General features: G+C 39.0%; 2 protein-coding genes across 3 annotated transcripts in view; one reads left to right on the top strand and one right to left on the bottom strand.

Moving 5' to 3' along the window:
* Positions 1-22429, bottom strand: chrna7a (cholinergic receptor, nicotinic, alpha 7a (neuronal)). 2 transcript variants are annotated; one of them, XM_070829968.1, is made up of 10 exons: positions 22388-22429; positions 16266-16405; positions 15585-15629; positions 12348-12457; positions 10784-10863; positions 7608-7775; positions 7294-7488; positions 2285-2371; positions 1852-1961; positions 1-1166 (listed from the first exon to the last, which is right to left on the bottom strand). In XM_070829968.1, exons 2-10 carry the CDS (start codon positions 16359-16361, stop codon positions 624-626), a joined length of 1434 nt encoding a protein of 477 aa, XP_070686069.1. In that variant the 5' UTR covers positions 16362-16405; positions 22388-22429; the 3' UTR covers positions 1-623. The 2 variants fall into 2 exon arrangements, with proteins under 2 accessions (XP_070686069.1, XP_070686068.1); XM_070829967.1 differs by lacking the exon at positions 22388-22429 and adding an exon at positions 19256-19321.
* LOC139200666 (ceroid-lipofuscinosis neuronal protein 6 homolog) overlaps positions 22105-24618 on the top strand; it is an 11950-nt gene continuing 9436 nt past the window's right edge. Inside the window, exons 1-2 of the mRNA XM_070829969.1 lie at positions 22105-22271; positions 24379-24490. Of these exons, the coding sequence (XP_070686070.1) occupies positions 22219-22271; positions 24379-24490 (165 nt within the window). The 5' untranslated portion in view covers positions 22105-22218. The remainder of the gene's footprint in view (positions 22272-24378; positions 24491-24618) is intronic.

A 24618-nucleotide genomic window follows, 5' to 3' on the forward strand; every position in this document is an offset into this window, starting at 1 on the left:
CCAAGCAAGAACACTGATAAATTGAGGTGTTTGGTTACGTTTATGAAAATATTCAACAATAATTTGTATTCATAGAAAGGCGATTTACAATACCACATAACTATATATGAGTATTAATGTAAAAAACAAATACATTTATAAAAGATACCGTTGCTGTTATGTTTTATACGCGGAATAGTGTTTAGGAAGGACCTTTAACAATGATGATATAGTGTCATGAACAATGGTACACAGGCAACATCACATAACAAACCTCAGCTGCATTCTTTGTGGGTTGTAGGAAATTACACCACTAAAACAATGCTTTGTAGTATTAATTATTAGGCTTTTAAAACAGGGGTTAAATTGAGATATTTTCCTGTAGTATCCCATTAGGTTGTGTAATATAAAAGGCAAAAGTTGGTTTTTACCACCATGTAAGACATAAACTTAGCTACATATGCATTACATACATTTTGCTCTTTGTTTTAAGAGTAGTTAGATATTTGGTGATATATAAAACCCATAGTAGCAGACTTAACTGTATCCAGGTTACTGCCCCATGCGTTTACAAATGGTTACTCGGTGATAAGAGAGATTAGCATAGGCTTTTGTTTTTGTTGATTCATTTCCTGATAAAGACCTCAATTGAAAAAGTCTTTGGAAATGGCCTCTACAAAGTTGGGTGCTGACATGAGGATCCCGATGGTGCAGAGGATAGTGAAGAGTGAGAAAGCCATGAGACAAAGCCTGTCGATAACAGACGCAGCAAATTTCCACTCGTTGCACACTGACTCATTCTTGTCCTGGTCATGGAAGCGTTTGGCAATATAACGCACCTCATCCAGGATCTTAGCCAGCTCTGGTTCCACATTGCCAACTGTGGAGCTCTGAGCTGTGGGGAGGAGCATCTCCTCCTCATTTGGTCGTCCAAGCAGGCGTCCACAGAGGACCTCGGAGTCAGGCGAGGCAGCAGCCGTGGAGTAGTGAATGCTCTCCAGGCCACGGATGCCGACATAAAGCATGTTACCATTGGTGGATTGGGAGGCCGAGGCGCTGGCAGTGAGCTCCATGCTGGTCAGGCTGCTCCGTGGAGCCCTGTTGTGACAGGCCGAACGCACTCGCTCCTCACCTGGGCGCTTCATGCGCAGGAACCAGGCGCACCAGTCCAGCAGGATCACACGGGTCTTCAGGATCAAACAATAATGAATAAGAAAAAAAACTTAATAGGGCTCTTATCATCTTTAAATCAAAAATTAGGTCTAATTTGTTTGGGTTTTTGGGTTTGTTTGGGTTACCACAGTGATGTTTATGTATGTTTATGTTAGTTATGTTTCAGAAGTGAAATCAGCTCAACATTTCAGAGACATGATCCACTCAGTATTAGTTTTGCCAGTTTCTGATTGGTCGGCAAGTGTCCGCTGCATTATGTATTGCAACACCTTAAAATATTAGAAGTTTAAGTACAAAAGCCATAATCAGCCCACTGCAAAAAGTATATTAATCTGCAGGTAACCTCTCCAATCTGTATTGTAGCATTGTCCGACTCTTAACCTTGCTATGTTAATATACCTGGAGACCTCATAGTGCGAGAAAAAATGTATAGAAACACACTGAGGACCTCTCTGCCTATTCAAGACACCTTGTGGCCACGAAGCCTTAAGCAATGAAATGCATATTAATATTCATAAACCACTGTAAGTGAAGCAAAATGAATATAACCTGATAAAAAAGAAGCATAATCAAAGCAAATGTCCACAGTCTATCATAATGTAGTCCACAGTTTGGGGGCAGATTGAGGCAAGTGACTAATGAGGTGTGAATGGGACCATAGTGTAAGTTAGCTAAGGGTGTTGGTGTAACGATACTCACCCACTTTGGCATCTTGCCTCCATCAGGGTCATGGTGGTGATACTGCAAGACCAGAACTGTAGCAATCACTGAGAGACCAACAATGACCATGGTAGTGGCAAAGTACTGAGCTGGATAAAGAAGGAATAGAGGAGACATTAAGAATGGATACAGAAAGCTGTGTCACAGGAAAAAATAAAAGGAGAAAGCAGGAGGATAAAATCAAAGGTTTGATTTATAAGGGTTACAAGGAAAATAGCAATCTCAAAGTCCAAGAGCAAAAGCTCCAAAATATTGAAAAAAATCTTAATATTAAACGACTGTTTAACTTTAGTTACACTGTGATATAGAAGAATTCCTGATGGAAAATGACTACAGAAAATTTGTCACGCAGCCTCCCCACTGACAGCAGTTGAAACCCATGGAGACTGCTTTTAACTTTAACCTGGCATACCTATTAAAGGCACAGAGTCTGATGTGGCGGGCATAATCTCTGCAACCAGCAGCATGAAGACAGTCAGGGAAAGCAGGACTGTAATGCCTGAGAAGGAGACCAAATCCCAGTCAGCACTGCATAACAAAACCATTACGTGCAATGAAAAGTATTCAAATCCACACAGTTTTGACAGAGCCCCATTATTCTTTGATGTTGACATCTGTCAAAAGACTGCATAAATTGGATGTTACATGGCAGAATTATACAATTAAACACACTTTTCCACCCCTAAAAATTATAATGTAATAACATGCAAAAGAAAGTGATGCATTTTTAGTATTATGAATACTCAGTGTTTTATTCCATCCAAGTGTTTCCAGTTTCCAGTCGCATTTCACACTCTGTTCCTATTTCGTGTCAAGTCCTCCAATTCATTCCATGCATTTGTGACGCCTTATACGCTTATGCAAATTCTGCCTTGTTTCATATTTTATGCTACTCTTCCACAATGGGATGCTGCACTGTGGCCAAATGTGAGGGAGAATCGGCAAAATCAGAGCTATTGACGCATACAGTGCGTCAGAGAGGGCAAAAGCAGAGAAAGACAGACAGGTGTCTTTAAAATACCTGTGAGAAGACATCACAGTTGGATGAAGTGAGGAGATTTCACTAATGAACTGACTTCTCATTAAAAGCCTGAACTTTTCAGCAGGATTAGAGTCAAATCTTAATTAACTGCAGGCGTGCTGACATACATTTGACATTTCTGACTGAACAGCTGCCTTTACATTGTCATGACTGCTGCGACTGTTGTTTCTTACATTTGTGGAACAAGGAGGAGCATGAGAATCCTTGTGAAATATTTCCAAACAAAAATAAAGAACCTACTAATAACTGTATGTTTATAGAAAATGTTGCTGCTCAGTATTACATGTTATTCTTAATACCCATTGTAAAACAAACCTAATTCTATTTACCTCCCTTGTACAGTGATGCAGACGGATGTCTGAAAGGGGAAAATGGCAGAACCTCTTCAAATAAAACCTTCACTATATGCATAGCCAGATACCACATGGAAAATGTGTTTTTTCTTAATTTTTGGATGAATTGACCTTTAAAACAAATAGATATAATCATATAAAGCATGACCACAGTATTGCAGATGAATCTCTGAACATAAACACTGCTATAAAAATAAATGCACAATGCAGAAACCATGACAATAAAGATTCACACACCATAATATTCTTGTTGATCCATTTGTGCATTTTACAATCAAATTTCTCAAGACAGCTCAAATTCATTGAAATAAAATCAGGGACCAAATGCTGCCATAAAAACAAATTTCTGAATGAGTGTTCACCATTCTCAGATAATAATGTCAACGCGTGGCTGGGTTGATATACTGACTTCATGTACAGTACACAACACAACATACACACACACACACACACACACATACACTCACACAGTTTAAGTAGGGGATGTTACTCATTGTGTACACCTATTGTGTGCTGTGAACTGCAGTACATAAAACCCTTTCAAAAACATTTTGTTATGAGGAACATTAAGATCTGCATAACAGTATATTATACTCTGCATGAGCAACTCTCATTTCCAATTTCCTCTAGCTGTCCATGAACCATCAAAACATCAGAGGGATTGCACACATGTACAAACACACACACACACACTGTAAGAACACACATCTGGCTCTAAATCACTGTTTGCCTAATGAAGGAATCCAGCTGCAACGCAGGACTCTAATGATTAGAAGAGGGCACAAACTGCATAAATCAACACCAGCACTCCCCACACGTCATCCACCCACTTCCACATACGGTAAACACAAACAAACACACACACCTATATTGCCAGCATCCACCTGCAGGTACTGTCTGTGCCAAGCCTGTATAATTTATGCATGAAATGGGCTGAAATATTCAAGTCAACTGTGACAACTGAGATAAGATTAAACCGTTTTCTCGGTCCACTGACAATTAAGTCAGTCACTCAGTGCTGATTATCAGGTTTTTTCACAAGGCTGCAGAGGAAGTGGATTACTGCAAAAACTGTTTTTCATAGAATAACTGATTACTCAGGAGACAAATGGGCTAGGATACAAATGCATTATAGATGGGGAAAAAGAAGAATAATAGAAAGGTTGGTTCTTGGTCAAAACCACTTGTGCTGTAAAAGATTTGATTATGATCTCATTTATTTTCAGCTGTAATATTAGAACTTACACATATTTTTTTCAACAGCACACACAGTTGTTATCCATGGAAGGCAATCATGTCAACGTGACAAGCACCCAAAGTAAGCCTGTAAATATTTCAATATGAAATTTCAATATGAAATTATATATAGCAACATTCAGGGCCTCAAAAGTCATTGTCATGACTTGTCACAGAAAGGGCAGTGAGAAGTAAATGCATTTCCAGACTAAAATTACCATCTCGCCAACTAGTCATGTCGCAATTTACATCCATGTTTCTCATTCCCATGTGTAATGTTTGTACTTTTAAGGCATTCGTTAAATTGTTCTTATGCTGTTTCATGTGAAGATGGAACTTTGAATGTTTATTTCCAAACACCACCATGCACCATGCAGGTAGCAAAAACAAAGTTGTAAATAGTGCAAAAACTACAGCATAAATATATAAAGATAACGGAGCACAGATAGAGAAACAAGTGACAAGTAAAGAGTGATAAAGAACGGGGAGAGTAGGCAAAAATGAGAGTTCAGCCCCAGTCGAGAGTGGCAACAAGGAACTGTAATTAATTAATTGCAATAGTAATTGAATAATTTTAAGTTTATGTTGAGCATTTGCTAACTTTCTGGTGCTCAGAGATTATAATGTATTGTTTTGCCTTCTGTTTGTTTAATTTTTCTTTAGCCCTTATATTGATCTATGAACTACAAAAATCTGAATTAACAAAATTAGTCCAGGCTTACTCATTTTTCAGATGGGAGTTACAAATTCAACAACCAACCAAATTTCCCTTAACCGTTCCTCGGTTATGGTGTTGAATAACGAGGGGAAGTGGACCTTTGACATTTTGGATATAAAATGTCCTCACTTCATCATTTCATCCTACAAATTTCATCGACAAATTTCTCATAATTAGCATGTGAATTCTTGAGTTATGGCCAAAAACGGGTTTTGAGATATCAAAATGACCTTTGTCGTTTGACCACCAAAATCTAACCAGTTCATCCCTGAGTCCAAGTGGACATTTGTGCCAAATTTTGAAGGAATCTGTCAAGATGTTCCTGAAATATCACGCTCACAAGAATAGGATGGACGGACACAGGAATGGATGGACAGACGGATGTATGTACAGACAGACGGAGGGACAACCCTGTCACCTCAATACGGAACTCATTAACAAGATGTGTCAATATCCACACTCTATTAAATGGGTCTGATTTGATATGACATGATATGGAGCAAAATATCAACTCTTATGCACATGAGTTATGCGAGGATCTGACCAACTCATCTGTGTTCAGAGAAATTCATCAAATAAGCTGAACACCTAGACATTATATTACCTAGACATGATGTTACCTGCCAATACAATGGCAGCATCAGGGTGTACTGTGTGTGTGTGTGTGTGTGTGTGTGTGTGTGTGAGCTATGTATAAGTTTGTATTGATTAAATTTTAAATGAGAGGTGCACTGCAGGTCACTGAAGTGCATGATAGAATGATAAGATTTTACAGAAATATTCTGATTCATATGGACTACAGATCTGAAACATGGCTCTCTCGCAGCAGGCAGGAAGCACAGAGGTGGGCTTACATAAAGAAATGTGTCTACTTTGGTTTGCAATATTAAAAACCAATGCAGTTTTAGTAAAAATGTAAGATGAGCTGACAGCTTTAGGAAATAATGTTCATATATAACTGAACCTATACGGATGGATGGACAGAAAATAAGTCCTCTCATTGTTTTGTTAAGAAAGTAGATTGTTGAAAGAGTTTTTTTCTGTACTGAACAGAACATCTTACACTGATGCACTCTTAATTTTCTTTGAATTAGACCAAAGTAGACTGACACTTTAGGAAGTACCCAGTGTCTGGTCTCCAGTTGTAACAATAACTTACCAAAATACAATGGAAAGCAATACAATGGGAAGTGATAAGAACACCCTGCAGTAAATACTACGTTCTTAAAATGAGTAGTTTTTGTTGGGAGTATATTTTGTTTGCTTGCATGTTGACTCAACTCTGCGGAGCATTTTGAGGTTATGCTTTATGGTATGGTTTATATCACCTACACCATGGAGGTCATGTTTTCAAGTCACAGTTTGTTTGTTTGTTTGCTACTAAATTCAATATCTCAGAAACATTCCAACATGTGAAAATGAAATTTAATCACTGAGAGGCAGCATATTTTGGAACATTTTTTTCTATTTTCTCATGAACTATTGAAACTTGAGAAAATATCTAGCACATCCACCTACAGATCAAATAAAATAACAAATTTAGTGGAGCCTTGGTGGAAGTATTACCCATGGGTCCTCGCTTATCCAACTATTGATTTGCACTATTTTTCGACCTCCTTTATAGTATATGTTGTATACAGAAGGGAACAAAAACATGAGGAAAAAACCTTAAAATAAAATGCAGTCCATGCAGCAACATGACAGCCAAATTGACCACCAAGCAGAATCCTCCCTCTGTCAGAAAGTATTCATAAAAGGCATTTAATGTACTGTACTAAGTTGCATTGAATTGCATTACAGTGTCTAGTTGTTGCTTTTTGCTTGTCATGTGTATAAAACAATAATAAATGAAAAGGCTATTAAACTTAAATTTTAAAAGAATAATCTAATAATTCCACCCTGCAGCTCAACAACAATTAATAACCTGCTCAGTATTTCAGTAATGTTGCCAAAAAGTGATGCATTACCTGGAAACCTCCCAACAATAATGAGTGCACCACTTTTCACTCCTGCAATGAAGCAGAGCCAGACAAGCGATCTACAGTGTGTGTGTGTGTGTGTGTGTGTGTTACCCAGTGAGATCTTCTCCCCAGAGTCAGCAGGCAGAAGGAAGACGAGCAGGGCCAGAGTGGAGATCAGGACACACGGTATGAGCAGGTTGAGGCCGTAGTAGAGAGTCCGTCGCCTCATCACCACGGTGAAAGTGACGTCAGGATAAGGCTCCTTACAGCAGTCATAGAAACGCTCGTTCCTCCGTCCTGGAACCTCTGTGAAACAAAACACAACACAATCAACTCAGGCAGAAATGGAGTGAAATGTTATGGAGAAATGTTCATTTCACTGACAGGGAGCAATAATTGCATTTGTGATTCGTGATCCCTCTTACCGACGAGATCCCACTCTCCATTGGCAATGTAGCTGGTGATATCCGCCTCCACCATCTTCAAGTCCAGAGACCAGCCTCCGTAAGTCCAGGAGCCAAACTTCAGGTCACATCTCTGGACATCAAAGGGGAACCAGCGCACATCGATGTGGCACGTGCTTTTGAAGATTCCTGTTGTGGGGAGAACATGAAAAGATCAAGACAGATTACAGAAAGACTTGCCTTGATGAGTACTGAACTTCACCTGTGGAAGGCTACTTAAGACAGAGACGGATGGTGTGATATTCTGAGCTCTGATAGAGAACATACTCAATTACCCTGGAGTAAAGGAAGCAGAGGGAATTGAAAAAAGAACTGACAGGGCTCATCTAGAGAAGGAGCTAGAGAGGTTCTAAGATATGGAGTCCAAGTGCCATCCATCCTAACAAGAGTGGAAAATCCAATATGACAATGGGATGAAAGTGGCCAGTAATCCTTCAGCACCAAACTAATTTCCCTCTATATTCAAGAAAGATATGAGACATCAGCAATAAACAAGGTCTCTCCTGCCTCTCAGTGCCATGAAGATGATAAACCTCAGCAGAGAATGAACAGAGATGAGGAGCAGACAAATAGAATAACTTCTGTTTACTACAATGAACTGCAGACAAGGCATCAGGGAATTCAAATGTGTTGGACTGGCTGTCTAGCTCATATCTGCATACAGTTTTACATTTAAAGTTTTCATTTAAAGCAGTTATGTTGAGCTCAAGCAGCGATGAGTATTTTCGCGCCAATATGAGAGTTAATTTAGAAAAAAAGGCAATTCGCTTGTGACAGGGGCAATCAATCCAGTAGAAATTCAACGATGGAGCTATTTACGTCGGTATTGATTAAGATGATGAGGAGAGGCCAGCGCATTTTGCGCAGTATGTAAAAAAAAAAGAGGAAGAAGAGCCGGACAAGGAGAGCACTAATCACCAGCTGTGACAGCAGGGTCTGCTGTTTCAGTTTGTTCCCATGCATGATGCATGTGTGTGTATGTATGTGCATGTGTATATACAAATCGGTTGATGGTTTTACAGGAGTCTGGCAATAGTGGGTCAGTAGGGACTTTACCAGTAAAAGTGCATCACTGCTCAAAGTGCCGGGCACCAACAGACAGATAGTCAGTATATTGTGTGAAATTGTTGGTTTCTTTAGTACAAAGCCGTGTAATAAGCCATCCTGCATCACCCAGTTGGGGCTCTTTTTGCAATAATGACCGGCTCGCTGCACATTATTCCTTACATAATGCCTGGAAATGGGGGGATACAGAAAACCCGGCTCTGCCCAAAGGTACAAACAATCACCTACTAGCACCTTTATATCTCAGTACTTGACATGTGATGTTTCATTTGCTTAATCTGTACAAAACCATTAAAAACAATCGCTGCTCCCAGGCTGGTAACCCTGAGTAAATCGACAATTTGTTTTAAGTCAAAATATAATGTGTTAATAAGTGATCTTTAGAGGTATTAGCAAGCAGATTGTTTTTTATCTTGAACAAAGCCAGGCTTGGCCTTTCAATGTATGTAAAGTATGTGTCCCAAACATTCCTACAGACCGCCAAACTATGAGAAAAGGCCATCCACACTCTTTTTCTCCTGCTCCATCTTTCAGTAAACGTCTATGAAAACACGCCGTTTAGATTTGGCTCCCTTTATGATATCATAAGGGGATCTGTTGCTCATGTGACCTCCTCCAGCCCTTTCAACAGGCATACTCCACCTTGCTATCTGCCATTGTTTTTTCCTCATTAAAGCCAGCTCCCAGTAACACAAAGAAGTCGGAGGCGAGAGCAAAACAGTTGCAGCAGCCACGTCTGGTGAGAGAAAAATACTGTGTTTTTAGAACATTAAACAATGCAAACATGGTTTAGTAGGACCACCAAATACAAGTATGATGTTGAAAGTCAGCACAACATGGGACCTTTGATGAGCTGAGTCTAACTCTCTGCAAGAAAGCAAATTTGTATATTTCCCAAAATGATGACATCAACTGGTATGTAGCATGGATTTCTGCAAAGATGTGAACTTAAAAAGACCAAAGGAGAAACCAAACACAATGCAATACAACTGTGAAGCTAAAAAAACAAATGCCTGTGAATTTTGCTACAAGCTTTAGGGAGTTAATCCAAAGCTCTCATTCATGAAATGTCATGCAGCAGCTGCTGTTTCTCACTAACCCTTGATGGAAATCCGCAAAACAAAATGCAGCACAATGTTTACACAGTTTATCACATTAATACAGCATTATGATAAGAGCTTGCAGAGCACACGCTATAAAATCTAAAACTGGTTCGCACATTTCAAGGACTGTGTCCGTTTAACACTCCTCTGATAAGAACAAAACGAAAATTAATTAAATTAATCTTTTTCGTGAAAAGATGACGCTGAATCAAAAGACTGTCAGCTCTTGATTGTAGTTTGATGATATTTGCATGTCATTAAACCACGAGCTGAGCCTGGAAGCAAGGTGTGGACGGTGTGTTGTTTGCAACAGCAGCATCAAAATAGACCAAAGTGAGATATGCGCAGCAGTCTGCTGTCTTGCTGTTAGTGTGTGCAACTATCTGTCTATGAAAGAACGCAGACGTTACCGCAGTATTCCAAAGAATTAATGGAAAAATAGGGGTCTGCTATGATGAAATAAAAAAAAAAAAAGAAATACGAATGATTCCATTCTGGGTTCTCATGTTTTTCCTCAAAGGGAAACATGTGATTTACAGAAGAAACCCATCAAACTCTTGGAGTGCAATTAGCTGTCTTACATTTTATTAAGTCTAACTATGAGTGGAACCACAATTGATAAAGTTTTGTATGTTCTCACACATTTTAAAAGGCTCTGTGTGCTCCAGACCTCATCACTCCAGAACAGATACTTTACATCACATTATATATCATTTTCACAGATTTACTTCCTGTGTGCATTCCCCTTTAAACCCTGGAAGTACAATATTAGGTCAGGTTATGTTTTTTTCATTCTTATTTTTAAAAAATCATTCATTTAATATCATGTAGAAGAAAGTCTTTACATTAAACATGTCTCTGTGTAAAAAAAAAAAAAAAACAGAAGAAGTGAACAATGATACAACAGCTGACATTTCTGGTTTTATGTTATACAGATGTGTGAGGGCGACCTGTGATGATGACTCTCACCTGGAGGCAAGTAGGAACAGGAGCCCGTGGAGTTGACCACAATGTTGGTGTGGAAAGTAGCGTCAAACCTTTCATCAGCACTGTGGACAACATGAAGTTACATCAGTATTCACTACTGAGTTATCTGTAACCAAAGTACAGCTTCAGAGGGAAACATCTTAATGAATTCGTGCACTGATACAACCTTTGCAAGGACTGCTATTAATTACATGGACGCAACATGAATTTGGATGAGCCACTAACAGCCAGAGGAATAGATGTGGTGGAAAAATACAAATATTTCTCATTATTGCAGCAGGTACACAGCACACGAGGAATCACAACAGATGCAACATTTCCCTGGAGATGGTTATTCAGTGGATACCCTCATTCTCCCCTACTACCCACAATTCACTGCCTCTAAATGAACTCCCCAGAGGTTGAGGCACGGTTGAGCTGAAGTTGAAAGAGTTGCTTGAAAACGAAAAAAAGATTAACTTGCAGCAGCTAATTCAAAGGGTCTCAAATCACAGCTTTACTCGGTGTGACAATGACAAATGAAGTACAATCCTTTTCCTCTCATTTGTTGTTGGCAGAGTAGAGTAATGTAATGTGATTTGTTCAGATCTTTCTTTTAAGGATTGATTAATGGTGATCTCTAAAGCATTTTCCATTAGGGTCATATGATAAAATGTTCCTCCTCCTATGTTTTTATACAAGTTTATTCATTTGTCTAAATGATTTATTGCTCCAAAGCCCTCTTCTATACTCCACTGCTTGTATTTAAACTGCAGAGCACCACTAACCTTGAAGTATAATGTACCTCACAGGACGGTGGTATTGTTGATGTCACTGTTGCTCAAATTTGACAAAGAATTACATTCATAGTTTGTGCATATCTATCATCCAAGCTTAAAATGCTTAGCTTTTAAACTGAGAGCTATCCAAGTTTTTTGACTTTCCAAAAGGAATGAGGTTGAAATTCGTTTTGTGGAATTGCAGGATTCGTGTAGGTTCCATTTTCCGCTTGAGAGTCTCTCTCTCTCTTTGCAGGAGATCCTGAATATGTTGTGTAACACTACGGGGTCTGAAACAAGAGCAGGAGCCTAAATATTCCAGCATATTCTGAAACTCAGCCAGCTAAATATATTTATTTAATTCAGGTGGCTTTTATGTTCTGATGAGCTGGAGACAATTATGCATCCTGGTGGAAAATCTACTTTATTTGGGATTTATTTTGAAGGAAGTAACTTGCTTGTAAATGTCTTTGTGGAAAAATCGTACGCTGTCAATTTGCTCTCTGAGCTCATTTTTATTGTAGTTATATTCAGTGACAACTTTCAAATCCAAATGAATTCATCAGGAATTTAATTATGAAATCAAACAATTTTCTTTTTTTTTTTTTACATATATCTGTACATAATCTATTCTACAGGCTGGCACACAAAAAAATAGAAATGCATCATCCCTCCGAGATCCCTCCCTATTATTAATGTGCAGAGGACAGCGCATGCATGATGAGTGTAACGCCATGCATATCCAATTACAGTGCATCACCCAGCAGATCGGTCCTAACAATACCTACCTGTTATACAGCAGAATGTCGGGCTTCCAAATGAGATGGTCAGGAAATCTCACATTGGTCACACCTGGGTACTCCGATGTATTCCACGGGAGGTAATAATCATCCCAGTACTTGGAATACAGAAACATGATGTATTTTTCATATTTCATACATACCGTACATCTTTATCATACTATATCCTTAAAACCTGCATGGGGCTCTGCATCTCCACTTTGGTGAACCTTGTTTGACAGTTCAAGCTGGGTTTTTACAATGGTATGCTTTTTAATGGCAATGGCAGTGGCAGTAATGGCTACAATAAATGCAATGTGACAGCAGCTGTGGTTAACATTATGCAGTGACATGCTACAAAAATTCAATCTCTGTGCAAGATTTCAGTGATATCTGGGGAGGAAAAACGTGTAGATTTTCAAGCAGTATGAAGTATACCACAGAGAATAAGTTTGAGAGTCAAACAAAGCTTCTAAGTCAGACACAGGATGATTTCCTTCACTGTTGATCTGACCTGATCTGACACACAACACTGTAATTTTTGGTTGTACACAGAGGATGATAACCAGTCATGTCTCTCCTTTGGCATTCATCTACAGCCACACTAGCAGCTCTGTGATGACATTTAGCAGGTATGTTTACCATGTTCACCATCTTAGTTTAGCATGTTAGCACGATTACATTAACTGATTGGCACTAAGCAGAAAGTACAATTTGGGATGATGGGAATGCCATTGATTTTGCAGGCATTTTGTCATAAAATACAGTTCTGATCAATTTAAATGTTTGACTAGATTGTGGAACTAGAGGAATTTATTCCAATGTGAGTGAGAAATGTTCCATCCAGCTGTTGTTGAAACATTTCGCTTTGAACCAAAAAAGTCACTCTGGTGGTGGCACAAGAGGAAAAGTCAGCAGGATACATCTTCTAAAATCTGTACAAAACATGCCAATCTATGTAGCAGATATCAAGCTATTTCAGAGGAAAAGTCAGATAACTACCAAAAACAAAATTAACCCAAGTCAAAATTAAAGGGATGTTTATACAATTTTTCATGTCTATCCATTTGGTAGATTTTGAGATATTTCAGTCTGGACAAAAGTGATGGACTGACTGACATAAAACCCTGATGCCTAAAGCTATGGCACCTTTTTGAAGATAATGGGTTGAGAGGTATGCTTAGTCATTTTCACAGGGCTGAGCTCAGAGTTGAAAAGCCCAGATGGCAACAAAATAAAAATGGCAACATAATAATGACTCCACAGAGAATCTTGGTGCATTTTGTTCAAATACACTGTGTGACTGATATGTTTTCCTTGTATACAAAACATAGTTATTTTTTTAAAGTGAAACTGGACAATTTGTGTGAATCAAAACATAAGCAGAAGGCTGAGTTTTTCCCCCCATATGAGACTGGCACAGAACACAGGCACAAAACACAAATTGATTTTTATGAGGATTGTCTAATTGTCTAATCAAGTCTATAATTCATTTTTAATGAATTCAAGCCATCATGGTGTTCAAATAATGCCTGCAGCCAGCACAAAGACATATAAAGGTCAGTCTCTAATAAACACACCGAGGGAGGTTGGAATCACCTGTGTAGCTCACATGGCAAATTCAGAGTTAAGTGCATTTCCACAGAGTGCCATCCACACCAACTTGATCACCAATTTCAATATGACTTCTATTTTGTCATTCTTTAGTTTGGCGTTAAGGAATATTAAAAAGATGAAAACAGTTGGAAATAGCTAGGCTAGAAGAGTTACCTGTACCGATTAAACAAGAGATATGTGTCAAGATATTATGTGTCAGTTAGTGAGTTTTAGATGTGTTGGTATGTGGATTTTGACAGAACCAGGCAAGCTGTTTCCCTCCGTTTCTAGTCTTTATGCTAAGCTAAACTAACCTAACTATGTGCTGGCTGTAGCCTTAAATTTAACAAACAAATATGAGAGTGATATCAGTTTTCTTGTGTAACCCTCAACAAGAAAACGTATTTCCAAAAATGGCATTATGGGTAAAAAAAAGTGCCTCTAAAGTAAGGGGGGAAACAAAAATACAACACAGTAGTTTGTCATTGCAGTCCATCACTCAGCTGTCCTTAATAAAGCACTAGCATAATGCCTAAAACCAAAACTGAAGCCATTCAATTATTCATGACATTATGCTCGAAATGCTACAACTGTTAGTGTATTTATAATTTGTTCATTCCAACACTACCCTGAGGCAGCTAAAATCTTATAATTACTGCTACTGGGGCAAAAATGATTGAGTGTGTAATCTTACAGAACCATCTTCAGTGTCTCAAAGTGACTTTCAGAGATGAACGCATCCGTAGGACTTAAACTTTCTTTCCTGGAGTCAAACACAAGGAGACAGCATATGCTGGATCAACGCTACCAGACGTGTGGCTGCCGTGTGCGCTATCTTGTGCTTGAGAGCTGATGTCGATTTTGCAGGGTGTGGGGTGAGAGAGATTGAGTGAGACTGCTGCTGTGATTCCAGCGGGTGATTTAAAACAGAGCAAACAGCCTTGAAGCAGCTTGCTGACGGTGCAGCAACAGCAGGGAACAAGTGTCACACAATGGACGGGCTGCGATAAAACATCAGTGCTCATACACTTCATCTCACTGCTTGGAGGAGAGAGGGGCATGCTGCTCCAGTGGAAGATGAAAAGGACAAGGCTGAGTACCGGTAGATGTCATAAACAAGACTGTGAGACTATAATTATACACTTAAACACAGATGTACATATTAGTAATTGGCTGCATTTGTTGTGATTATATGCACAAAGTAAATACTGCATACCATTCCACTTACCATCCTGTTCATCATGTTGTTGTTAAATCTGACTGGGCTTACTAAAAATATACATGTAAGTGGATGAACATATAGTTTGACTGGGATATTGCAGTGCCTTCTATTAAAACTAGGATTTCAAAAGATGTAATTAATAATCTACATTATACAACACCCTTACAAAACGTCTACAGGAAGTCACGGCCGTGAAACAGTCCTGCACTTAAACTCTGCAAAAACAACCATGGTGTAACCCGACTCCCACCCACTCATCAGTTGGACTCCAGCATCTTGTGACCACAAACAGGATGAGTAGATACAGAAAATGGATTTATTATCAAAATCATCGTAGTAAAATATAGTATCTATGTATGTGTATCCATAAGGATGTGCAGCTTAGTTTTTCTGTGCCTTTAGATACATAGTACAAGGGAGAGTCTTACCAGCTGTAGCCAAATGTTGGTTGTTAAAACCTGGTTCTTCTCATCCTGTTAGAAAAATAGATACTATAATATCATATACTATAATATTATCATTTTTGCATTTAAGTGAATGTATTTATTGCGTCCTCAGTTTAAGTTTAATGGAGGAGAAAACATGTTACTCAAAAGATGTTCATGCCCACAGTAGCTTCACCTCTCAAGGCCGTGGTAATGAAAAAGGAATTGACTGTTAAGTAGTGACAAATGTTTACTACCAAGACAAGCAAGTGAAAAAACAACAATAAATAATTTGTAATTACTTTCAATATTTTCAGCTACTGATTTGTTTTGACGGCTCAGTGAGCTCCCATAAGGAGAAGCTTGTATTGTCGTCCTTCATCAACTGCGCTGAAGCTTTCTGTATCAATTACACTTTGAATTTATGAACATAGATGTAAGTGATCCAACATGCAGTCATGTGCATGAAAGCTAACTGAAATATATGATCAATTAAAAACTTCTCTGCTGGTTTTAACTTTACTCGTATTGGAAAAGTGAATATTCTTACAGATGAGAATTGATTTTGCCCATGAAGTGAGAAGACAGTGACAATCTTTATATTCATGGTTGATAACAATGAATACAAATAAGTAACATATCTTGACACTGTCTTGTGCAGGTGTGTGCACAGCCATTACGTACCAAATCCATGATCTGCATGAGGGTGAGGCCGAATTGAACAGTGAGAGTCTGAGAGTCATTGAGGACTGGTCTCTCCAGTGGGTTGTAGTCCATCATCAGGTCTTTGTACAGTCTGCGCTGATTTATCCCTTGAAAAGAAACTACATAAGACAGAGCAATTTGGACAGTAAATATACTTTCATAATAACTTCAGAGAGAAACACTGTTAGTCACATCTATTGCCAATTAATCAATTGCCAAACTCTCATTTACACAGCTGTCCTGCTGCACAAACAACACTTTTTTCTAATATAAACTGAACTGAGCTGTCTGAGACTGGATATCAGTTCAGTGTCTGTCTTATAAAACATATAAGATTTATTTTTCAAATGCAGTTGGTTTGGATCAAGAACAGTGAAAGACTCCATGAGCCGTGGTGACCATGACTGGACAAACAACTACTAGAACAATGATTTAACTTCACCAATAGAAAATCTAAAGAGGAGGGCGCCACAGTATTAAACTTTTTGTGATCGAGCGTTCACTTACTGCTCAGTGTGTGTCTTTATCGTATAAATATCACGGTACTGAACTTGTTTGGTCAATTAAAGTGACTTCTGGAAGTGCAGAAACAGCAGTGATGAGCAGTTATCCAAAAATCTGTTGCCAAAAATATCTAAACTATGCCCACAACATGCTAACATTTGCTAATTTGCACTAAACATAAAGTGCAGCGACGGCTGTCGCTTAATTTGAAGGTATTTTATCATAAACCAAAATATTGGACAAATTTAAAAATGACCTGATGATGGCATGACATGAAATGGCAATAGAATTCATCCTCTGTGGATCTTGAATATCTTGAGCAAATTTCAAGGCGATCAATGCAATAGTTTTCAGGCTATATTTCACACTGAAATACAATATCAGTCTCATGGTGTCACCAGAGGGAACATCAGGAGATCACTGAAGTCAGGAGACTTCATCCTCTGGGGAACATGAATGCCTTGGTAGAATTGTGGGGGGATCTATCCAATAGCTGTTGACAGATTCTTTTTTGACTTTGCATTTCATTTAATGTTTGATGAGGTCTTTCTTAAGTTAATTTTAAGAATAAAAAATTCTTTAGTCAGTGTCGGAGTGGAATATGCTAACAAACTCTAAGGTGGTGAAACACATTGGCCCAGACAAGGTAATCATCGAAATACAATACCTGGACTCATTTTAACACACTCTTGTCTTCCCTCTTGAATTATGGAGCGTTTTTGGCAGCATTTATTCACTTCACTAATGGCTACAGCCCAATTATACTAAACCACCTATGAGAAGCGCATTATCCCAATGATTTGGCAGTGAGTTTCTCCCCATTCTTTTGCTCTCTGTTGCATCCAGTTCTTTCATAAAAAGACTGAAAGATTAGCTGAAAGCTTGCCTTTGTCCATGGCTGAAATGTCCTCCCAATCCCACCTTAATCAAATTTCACTACGGCGATCAACAAGATGACATCAATGTGTGCTATTGTCCTGAGATGTTTCTGCAATACATCCAAGTACATTACTGGTCATCAGACCACACAAGGAACAGTTCTGATATGTTGCCAGCATGTTGCTGAGAATGGAGCTATAAAGAGGAGAAGCAAAGCCTTTCTACCTCTTAATCAAATTGAAAAGCCTTAATAATGTCAGAAAGATGGATAAGTGCTTTAAGTAGCCCGGACATGCACTCAGACATTTAGATGTGCATGTATGTGTACATACTAACATGACTTCTCTCCCTTTTCCCGATACTTCACTCTCGGGGAAGCCTCAATTAGCTGCTGCCTGGCAGGGCTGAAGAGTGAGGAGCGAGTGTGATTACCATTAAATTAACTGCCTCAATCAAAATATTCAAAGTATTCAAAATTCACAGCAGGTCTGCGCAAAACTGATGAGACAAAGGTGTTGAAGGTTTTATGACCTCATTACAATTTTAAATCAAGTTCTTTTTTTAAATGTATTATTATTTGCATGGGGTGCCTTGTGATGTGTGTGTCCCTCTAGATTGAGCACAGGAAGCAGCAGGGTTTGTAGTTCATAAATGGCAGAGGAACAAATTGCAACATAGTGTGAAAGGCACAAGGAGAACAACACTACCCTGGTTTCTACACAGAAACCATTGTTCAGTTTTTGAATGAACTTAGCCTGACACTTCTGTCTTCTGTCCATCTCTCATTCTATTAACATCTCTCCCTCTCTGTCGCACACACACACACACACACACACACACACACACAGCAGAATATACCAGCCCTTCTTACAGTAGCTGCTGTGATTTTCACTTGTCACTTTTACTCGTTTGTCCCAGTGTAGGAAAACATCACAAATACGCATTAATTCCATTATTTCCACCTGCAAAATCTGTCTGCGATTCTCCACTTGAAATGCATCATGAGAAACCTTCAGAGAATGAGTAAAAGCTGCAAAAAGTTCAGTGCTCAAAGAAAAATCCCACTACACACCAGGACCGTGATGCAACATGTGCTGGGTTCACTGCAGACTGCAAATGGGACCTTGTTTTCCAGCTATCACATTACACACTGCACATGCAAAATCCCATTTCACTTAAAACAGCTTTAAAGTTTAAGAAAACACATTTCTACAGGTTACAATCATGCACAAGTACAAATGTGCTTTTATGGCTGCACCGTTACAACTGACTGAAAGTCCTCTTTATTTATTTTTTTAGTTTAAAACACATTTACCCCCCCCCCCCCCCCCAAAAAAAAACAAAAAAATATATATATATTCATATTTCCATGTAACTAGTGATTGGAAAGCGACAAAGAACAATAACGCCACCATAAACTCCGTGTTTGTCACAACAGGTTTATTATTCCAGTTTGCACATCAATCCAATCAATGCTCAAACACTCACATGAAACCTGCAAGAAAAAAGCCGATCCGCTGCCCTCAGATGATCAATTGCCCTTATTGTGGGGGTTAATGAGCAATTAGGACGAGATCCCAGCCTACCTTTCACTGTGGAGGAGGTGACTGCGAGGAAAAGCAGAAAATTCAGCAAGTCCATGTTGATCCGGAGTGAAGAGTGTGAGAGCAGAAACATTTGTCGGTTCATCTGTCTGGGAGAGGGGGGGTGGGGGTGTCTTAAATAACCCCTCCTCTTAATGAATAGCTGCTGTTCGGCAGGACAGCGATCAGATTTGTTGCAGCAGCATCAAGTCTCTGCCCACAGTAGTTAGTCTCACCGATCGACCATGAGCCCATTGAGGGGCTATATACTTATAACACTCTCACAGAGAAGCCTATGTTTGAAAAGTGCCTGCGGCTACAGATACATGCCCTGTCTATGCCTTTCTTTTTTGTTCACTCAAAGTCATAAAATGAATAAAATCCCTTAATATCCCTGTTATTGTCGTTTATAGCCTATAGTGAGTGTCCATCATTGTTTTTGTCATAGCAGGACAAATGACCCCATATCTGCTGGGCCACCGCAGCTGCAGGGTTTGTAGTTCATACATGGCAGTGGAATATTTCAAAATATGGTGTGAAAGGCACAAGAAGAACAGTGTTTTCACACAGAACCCTTTGTTCAGTCTTTGAATGAACTTAGCCTGACACTTCAGTCTCCTGTCTGTCTCTCAGCAGCAGGGTTTGTAGTTCAGATGTTGCAATGTGCTTGTACACTGCAATCATTTTCTTTACTCTTCATGTGAATACCAACCTCTTCCTCTTTTTTTTTTTTTTTTTTTTGGAAAATGAATTCAAAGAGCTTGAAAGGGGGTGCAAAAGGATGCTGAAAAGTTGCACAGCATCACACTGAGCTACAAGAAGCCCACTTTAATGAGCAAGGTGACATCTGCTGGTCACTGAATATAATCACAACTGTATTTTGAAATTTAGTTCATGCGGCGGAAACTTTTCTCGATTGTTTATCAGTCTAATTTTGCTCCTGCGTGTACATTTAATGTGTGATATTCTCACCTATCCCCAAAATATTCTTAGCAATACTTGTATTACTGTGTATGTATTTGTTTTCCTTCATTTCTCAACAACAAATAACATGATGCAAGGAACAATTGCTCAAGGGTGGAATGGATTTTCCACCCATGCTTCAAAATAACTGAAAAAAACATACTGTCCATGCAGTAATGTTTGCTCTGCTTGGTGCTTTGTTTGACAGTGAAACATTGAAAACAGTCTGATTAGTAATTGCAAACACTATATAGGAAAACATATAAACACATTTTTTTTTAAAGACATTTAGTATCTTAACATACAAGAGGTAATTTACCCCACCCACCACTAGACATGAATGAGCTGATATCAGCTGCACCTGAAGGTAAACACCAACATAAATGTTAGTGGCTCTCTAATGTGTTTGCTTTGGAACGTGGCTGCTATCGACGGTCCTTCAGTTTAATGGAGCTATACATTCTGCTCCAGACAAATTGAAAAGAGTTCATTAAAAGGTGTGTAGAAGATTTGTATGTGCTCAGCATGTAACAGGATATGTTTCATCAAGCGTGGCTCAAAATGTACTGTAGTCACAGGGTAATTGCACTGCTGATCGGATTTCATCATGCTTTTATCAGTCTGACAGAGAGCGTGGTCTAATTAAGTGTACACACCTGTCAAAATGCTACTAGAATCTGGGCAAACTGTTCATTAGTCCATAGTGAGCGACATACATGATATGCATGCCTCACCTCAACCATGTGTGTGACATTAATCTTAATAGGAACAGGAATTTCAGATAGCTTTACTGTTGATAGTGTTTTACTTACAGTTTAATCTTTACCATCTGCAAAAGTTGTTTATACAAACAAAACACAAGCCATATTTTTATGTTTCTACTATGATTAACTGACTTAACTTAACAGAGTAGTAGATGTATTGTCTGATGACAGTACTTTAAGCATAGGAGACCCAACATCTGCTAAGGGCATTAAGAACGTGACGTTGTTACCTTAGAAATTATAACAGGTAGACAATTAGTATCCACTCTCCGTGCTACATAATGAATTGATGTAGACTGCATACAAATTGAGATTAATTAAAAGATGTTTATGCAAATGTGAGCTGATGCTGAAGTTTAAAACAAATACCAGGTTTTGGTCTCCTTAAACACCGCAGATCCTTTCATACATACAACAGATGGGTGAAACATAATTGACAGCATTCCCCCACAACAGGAGGCACAGGTGAGCTGTGTTAATTGCATCCTCTAATTGCAAGACCATATATATAGCAGCAGAAGTAGGCTGACTATAAAAATATGTTGGGTTTTAGGGGACAAAATCTTTGTGATACTGTGGTTCCAGTGAAAACAGAGTGAAGTCTGTGGATTATCCAGAGAAACTGTATGACTTATTATGGCTGAACCTCCATTAAGCTGCTTCAGAGAAGTTTGTGCTCAGGTTTAAGTTAAGGTTATGGTTAGGTGTTGCTGAAGCGATAACTGTTTGGGGTTGGGAACACATTTGGGCTCAGCTACCAGACTTTGGCACAACCAGGTCCAAATACAAGTGAACTGTAAGACAAAATATGATTGGCACATAATGAGAAGTAAATCTAAAATAAATGTGATGATTACTTATTCAGAAAAGGAAAATAGAATTATTGATTTTTAAATGTAATTCTCTTTTTTACTTTCAGTTTTAATTTATTGTTGTAATTAGTAGTAGTGTTGTGCTATAGTGGATGAATGTGCCTGCTAATCACAGCTCAGGGTCAACAGTGCCCTATCCGCTGCGAACTCTCTGCTGCAATGTGATTGGTGGATAAGGCGGAAGAGCGGGTTTGATTGGTGGCTTCTGTAGATGGGCGGGAACAAGGCGGCAACTAGGAAGTGAAGATGAGTAACGACAGAAAGATGTTTACTGTTGTTTAATTCTGTTAAATTTCCATCGTTTGGAAAACGGGGCGGTCAGGGAGTACTCTTACCTAAACCAACGTTAGGTAACACGGAGTCGAAAATGCAGACCGTACGAAAACGACGAGACAACGACTTACAAACAACACAAACTAGGTTTGTACACCGAACATAAACCTGACCTCATTAGGTTTTAGCCACTGTCTCGTTGCCAGTGAAGGAAAGCAAAGACGGTTCAGAAACTACAAAAAAGTGGGATATTAATAACTTACGAACAGTTAAGTTCAGTATCCATCCGCTCTGCCGCCTGTTCGCCTGCGTCAAGGAGCGAATAACGGAGGCGGCGCGACTGCATTCAAAGCCAACGGTTGGACGCGGAAATGAACGCGAGCAGGCGCAGATTCGTTTTTAGTGGCGCGCATTTTGGTGTAAACTGCTTAAATTGGCTCAACTTCAAGACTAGTCTGATGCTAATTTATTTGTTGTCTAGTCTTGCAGCTGTTTGTGGTTAATACAGAGGCACCGACCGTAAAAACACTCCGGTGGTTGCATGTGACTGATATAAATAGATACCTTCCTCTTGTCTGCAGTCAGTCTTCTCCACTGTCACATGACGGAGTGGCAGGGGGCTCAGGATGCATGCAGGCGTGTTTCTACTTGTGTTTGCCGCAGTATAAATAGAGACAAGTCTGGCAAAGTTGGACGATGTGACAGACAGAGGAATTGGGTTTGAAGTCCTTGTGACACCTTTTATTTTTAGAATGATCTGACTTGTTACTTTCAGTTTTCTTTAATATTATCAGTTTTCAGTCACAGCTTTGTTAGGTTTAGGTACCAAAACCACATGGTAAGTCGAATATAAATATAAAAGATTGGATATACATTTAAAAGATAGGTACTTTTAACACAAAATATACCCTTTAAAACTTACACGTGTGTAAATAGCCACATTGGCTATTCCACCCAAGTTGCAAATAGCATCTGCCCTTTTTTCTGCCCTGGGTGGGTGCACAACTATGCAGCAAGCCTTCAATAATGGTTAAGGACAGTAGTTTGACACTGAGATTTTAACTGGAAGCAATTGTGAAAGTGTGAAAACAGTACTGTACAACAAATTGAGTGATGTTTGTCAGATGAGATAAAGATAACTAAGAGTTAGATCAAATAATATGCTGCAAAAATGAGTGAGAAGTCCTACAGCAACAAAGAAGCATGATTTGCAAAAATGTAGAAGCTAGCTGTCAGATTATTAATTATACTAAATCACAGCACAGCCATGATAAACACATTATCTTCAGATATTGCCTCAAAGGGGCAGTTAGGGAGTAGATAAAAGATGCTTGTCAGTTTACACAGATGGTGGATGTACCTAGGTAGTTGTTGCTATAGCAACAGGATGTTCAACTGATGCTCTGAAAGTTCTTGAAAGAAACTTTGCTCAGTTTGAAACTGTCTCCATCCTCAAGTGCTCTCTAGTTATCTGACTGGCAAGACAGAGGTCGATTTGTAGTCCTGCAGTGGTCATTTCTATTTTGCTTGTGTCCACAAGCAGCCAATGCTCCTTCTGTGTGACATGACAGGCAGGACTGAATGGCCCACGGTGTATTCAGACGCGGTCAGCTTTTTGTTGTCCAGGTACACATGCTGACCCACAGTGACTGTACTCAGCGTGCAACAGGACACTGCACAGCTGCACACAATGCACAATAAGTTGAAAAGGTCAGCAGGTCCACAGCTGCTAGCGTAAACATCATTTGACTGTGACTTCCTAGAGTGAAAGACCACACGTGTTAAAATGGCAAGCATACTCTCGTTTAACCCTTTGCCATTGCTGTTTGCTCTTATAACAATTGTTATGTATCGGCAAACAATGGTTATTTAACCATTAACTTGAAAGTGTATGATGATGCACTATACTGTTCCACTTTCCCTTTGTTACATATTTACAATAGTCTGCTAAAATGAAGATAGAACATGAATATATAATTGCAGACAGGAAGTTTTTTTTGTTTTCATTAGATATGTATATGCCATCTTGTGGGTTAACACCTTACAATAGTAAAAAGTTTATAAGTAAAAAGCATCAGACACGAGCACGTGTTTTAATCTGAAGTTACTGCAGTACTAAGTACACCACAGTAAACATAACTTCACTCCAGTATTCACAACACGTCTAATAAATTCTTAACCTCTGTGCCGTCCTTTTTTGTAATGTTGCTTTATTACAATGACTTACAGTAGCTGTAATTGTGTGTGTTGGCAGCACTCCTGGTGTTCTGAAGGAAAATAAGAAATGGCAGCACTTCCACTTAGACTTGTGGTTCTGTCTGACTCTGCAGAACTGGATACTGGACTTTGGAAGGCCAATTGTCATGGTAAGGAGGCTCAATGCACGTTTCACTTAATCCACAGCTCATCCAGTTTTAAAGAAATAATTATGATACAATTGGTGGTTACACCCCATTTTGTGGAGCAAAGAAAAAACTATTTTCTTGGTGTGGTA

This window comes from Pempheris klunzingeri, chromosome 1, assembly GCF_042242105.1.
Source record: "Pempheris klunzingeri isolate RE-2024b chromosome 1, fPemKlu1.hap1, whole genome shotgun sequence".
Taxonomy (NCBI): Eukaryota; Metazoa; Chordata; class Actinopteri; order Acropomatiformes; family Pempheridae; genus Pempheris; species Pempheris klunzingeri.

What these genes read in the sequence shown, in the direction of transcription:
- chrna7a (XM_070829967.1), bottom strand. Translation starts at nt 19,310, where the DNA reads ATGGACTTGCTGAATTTTCTGCTTTTCCTCGCAGTCACCTCCTCCACA. An exon ending in GACATTCTGCTGTATAACAG is followed by an intron (nt 10,864 to 12,347) that starts GTAGGTATTGTT and finishes TGTTGTCCACAG; the next exon opens with TGCTGATGAAAGGTTTGACG. An exon ending in TGGGGAGAAGATCTCACTGG is followed by an intron (nt 2,372 to 7,293) that starts GTAACACACACA and finishes TCTCCTTCTCAG; the next exon opens with GCATTACAGTCCTGCTTTCC.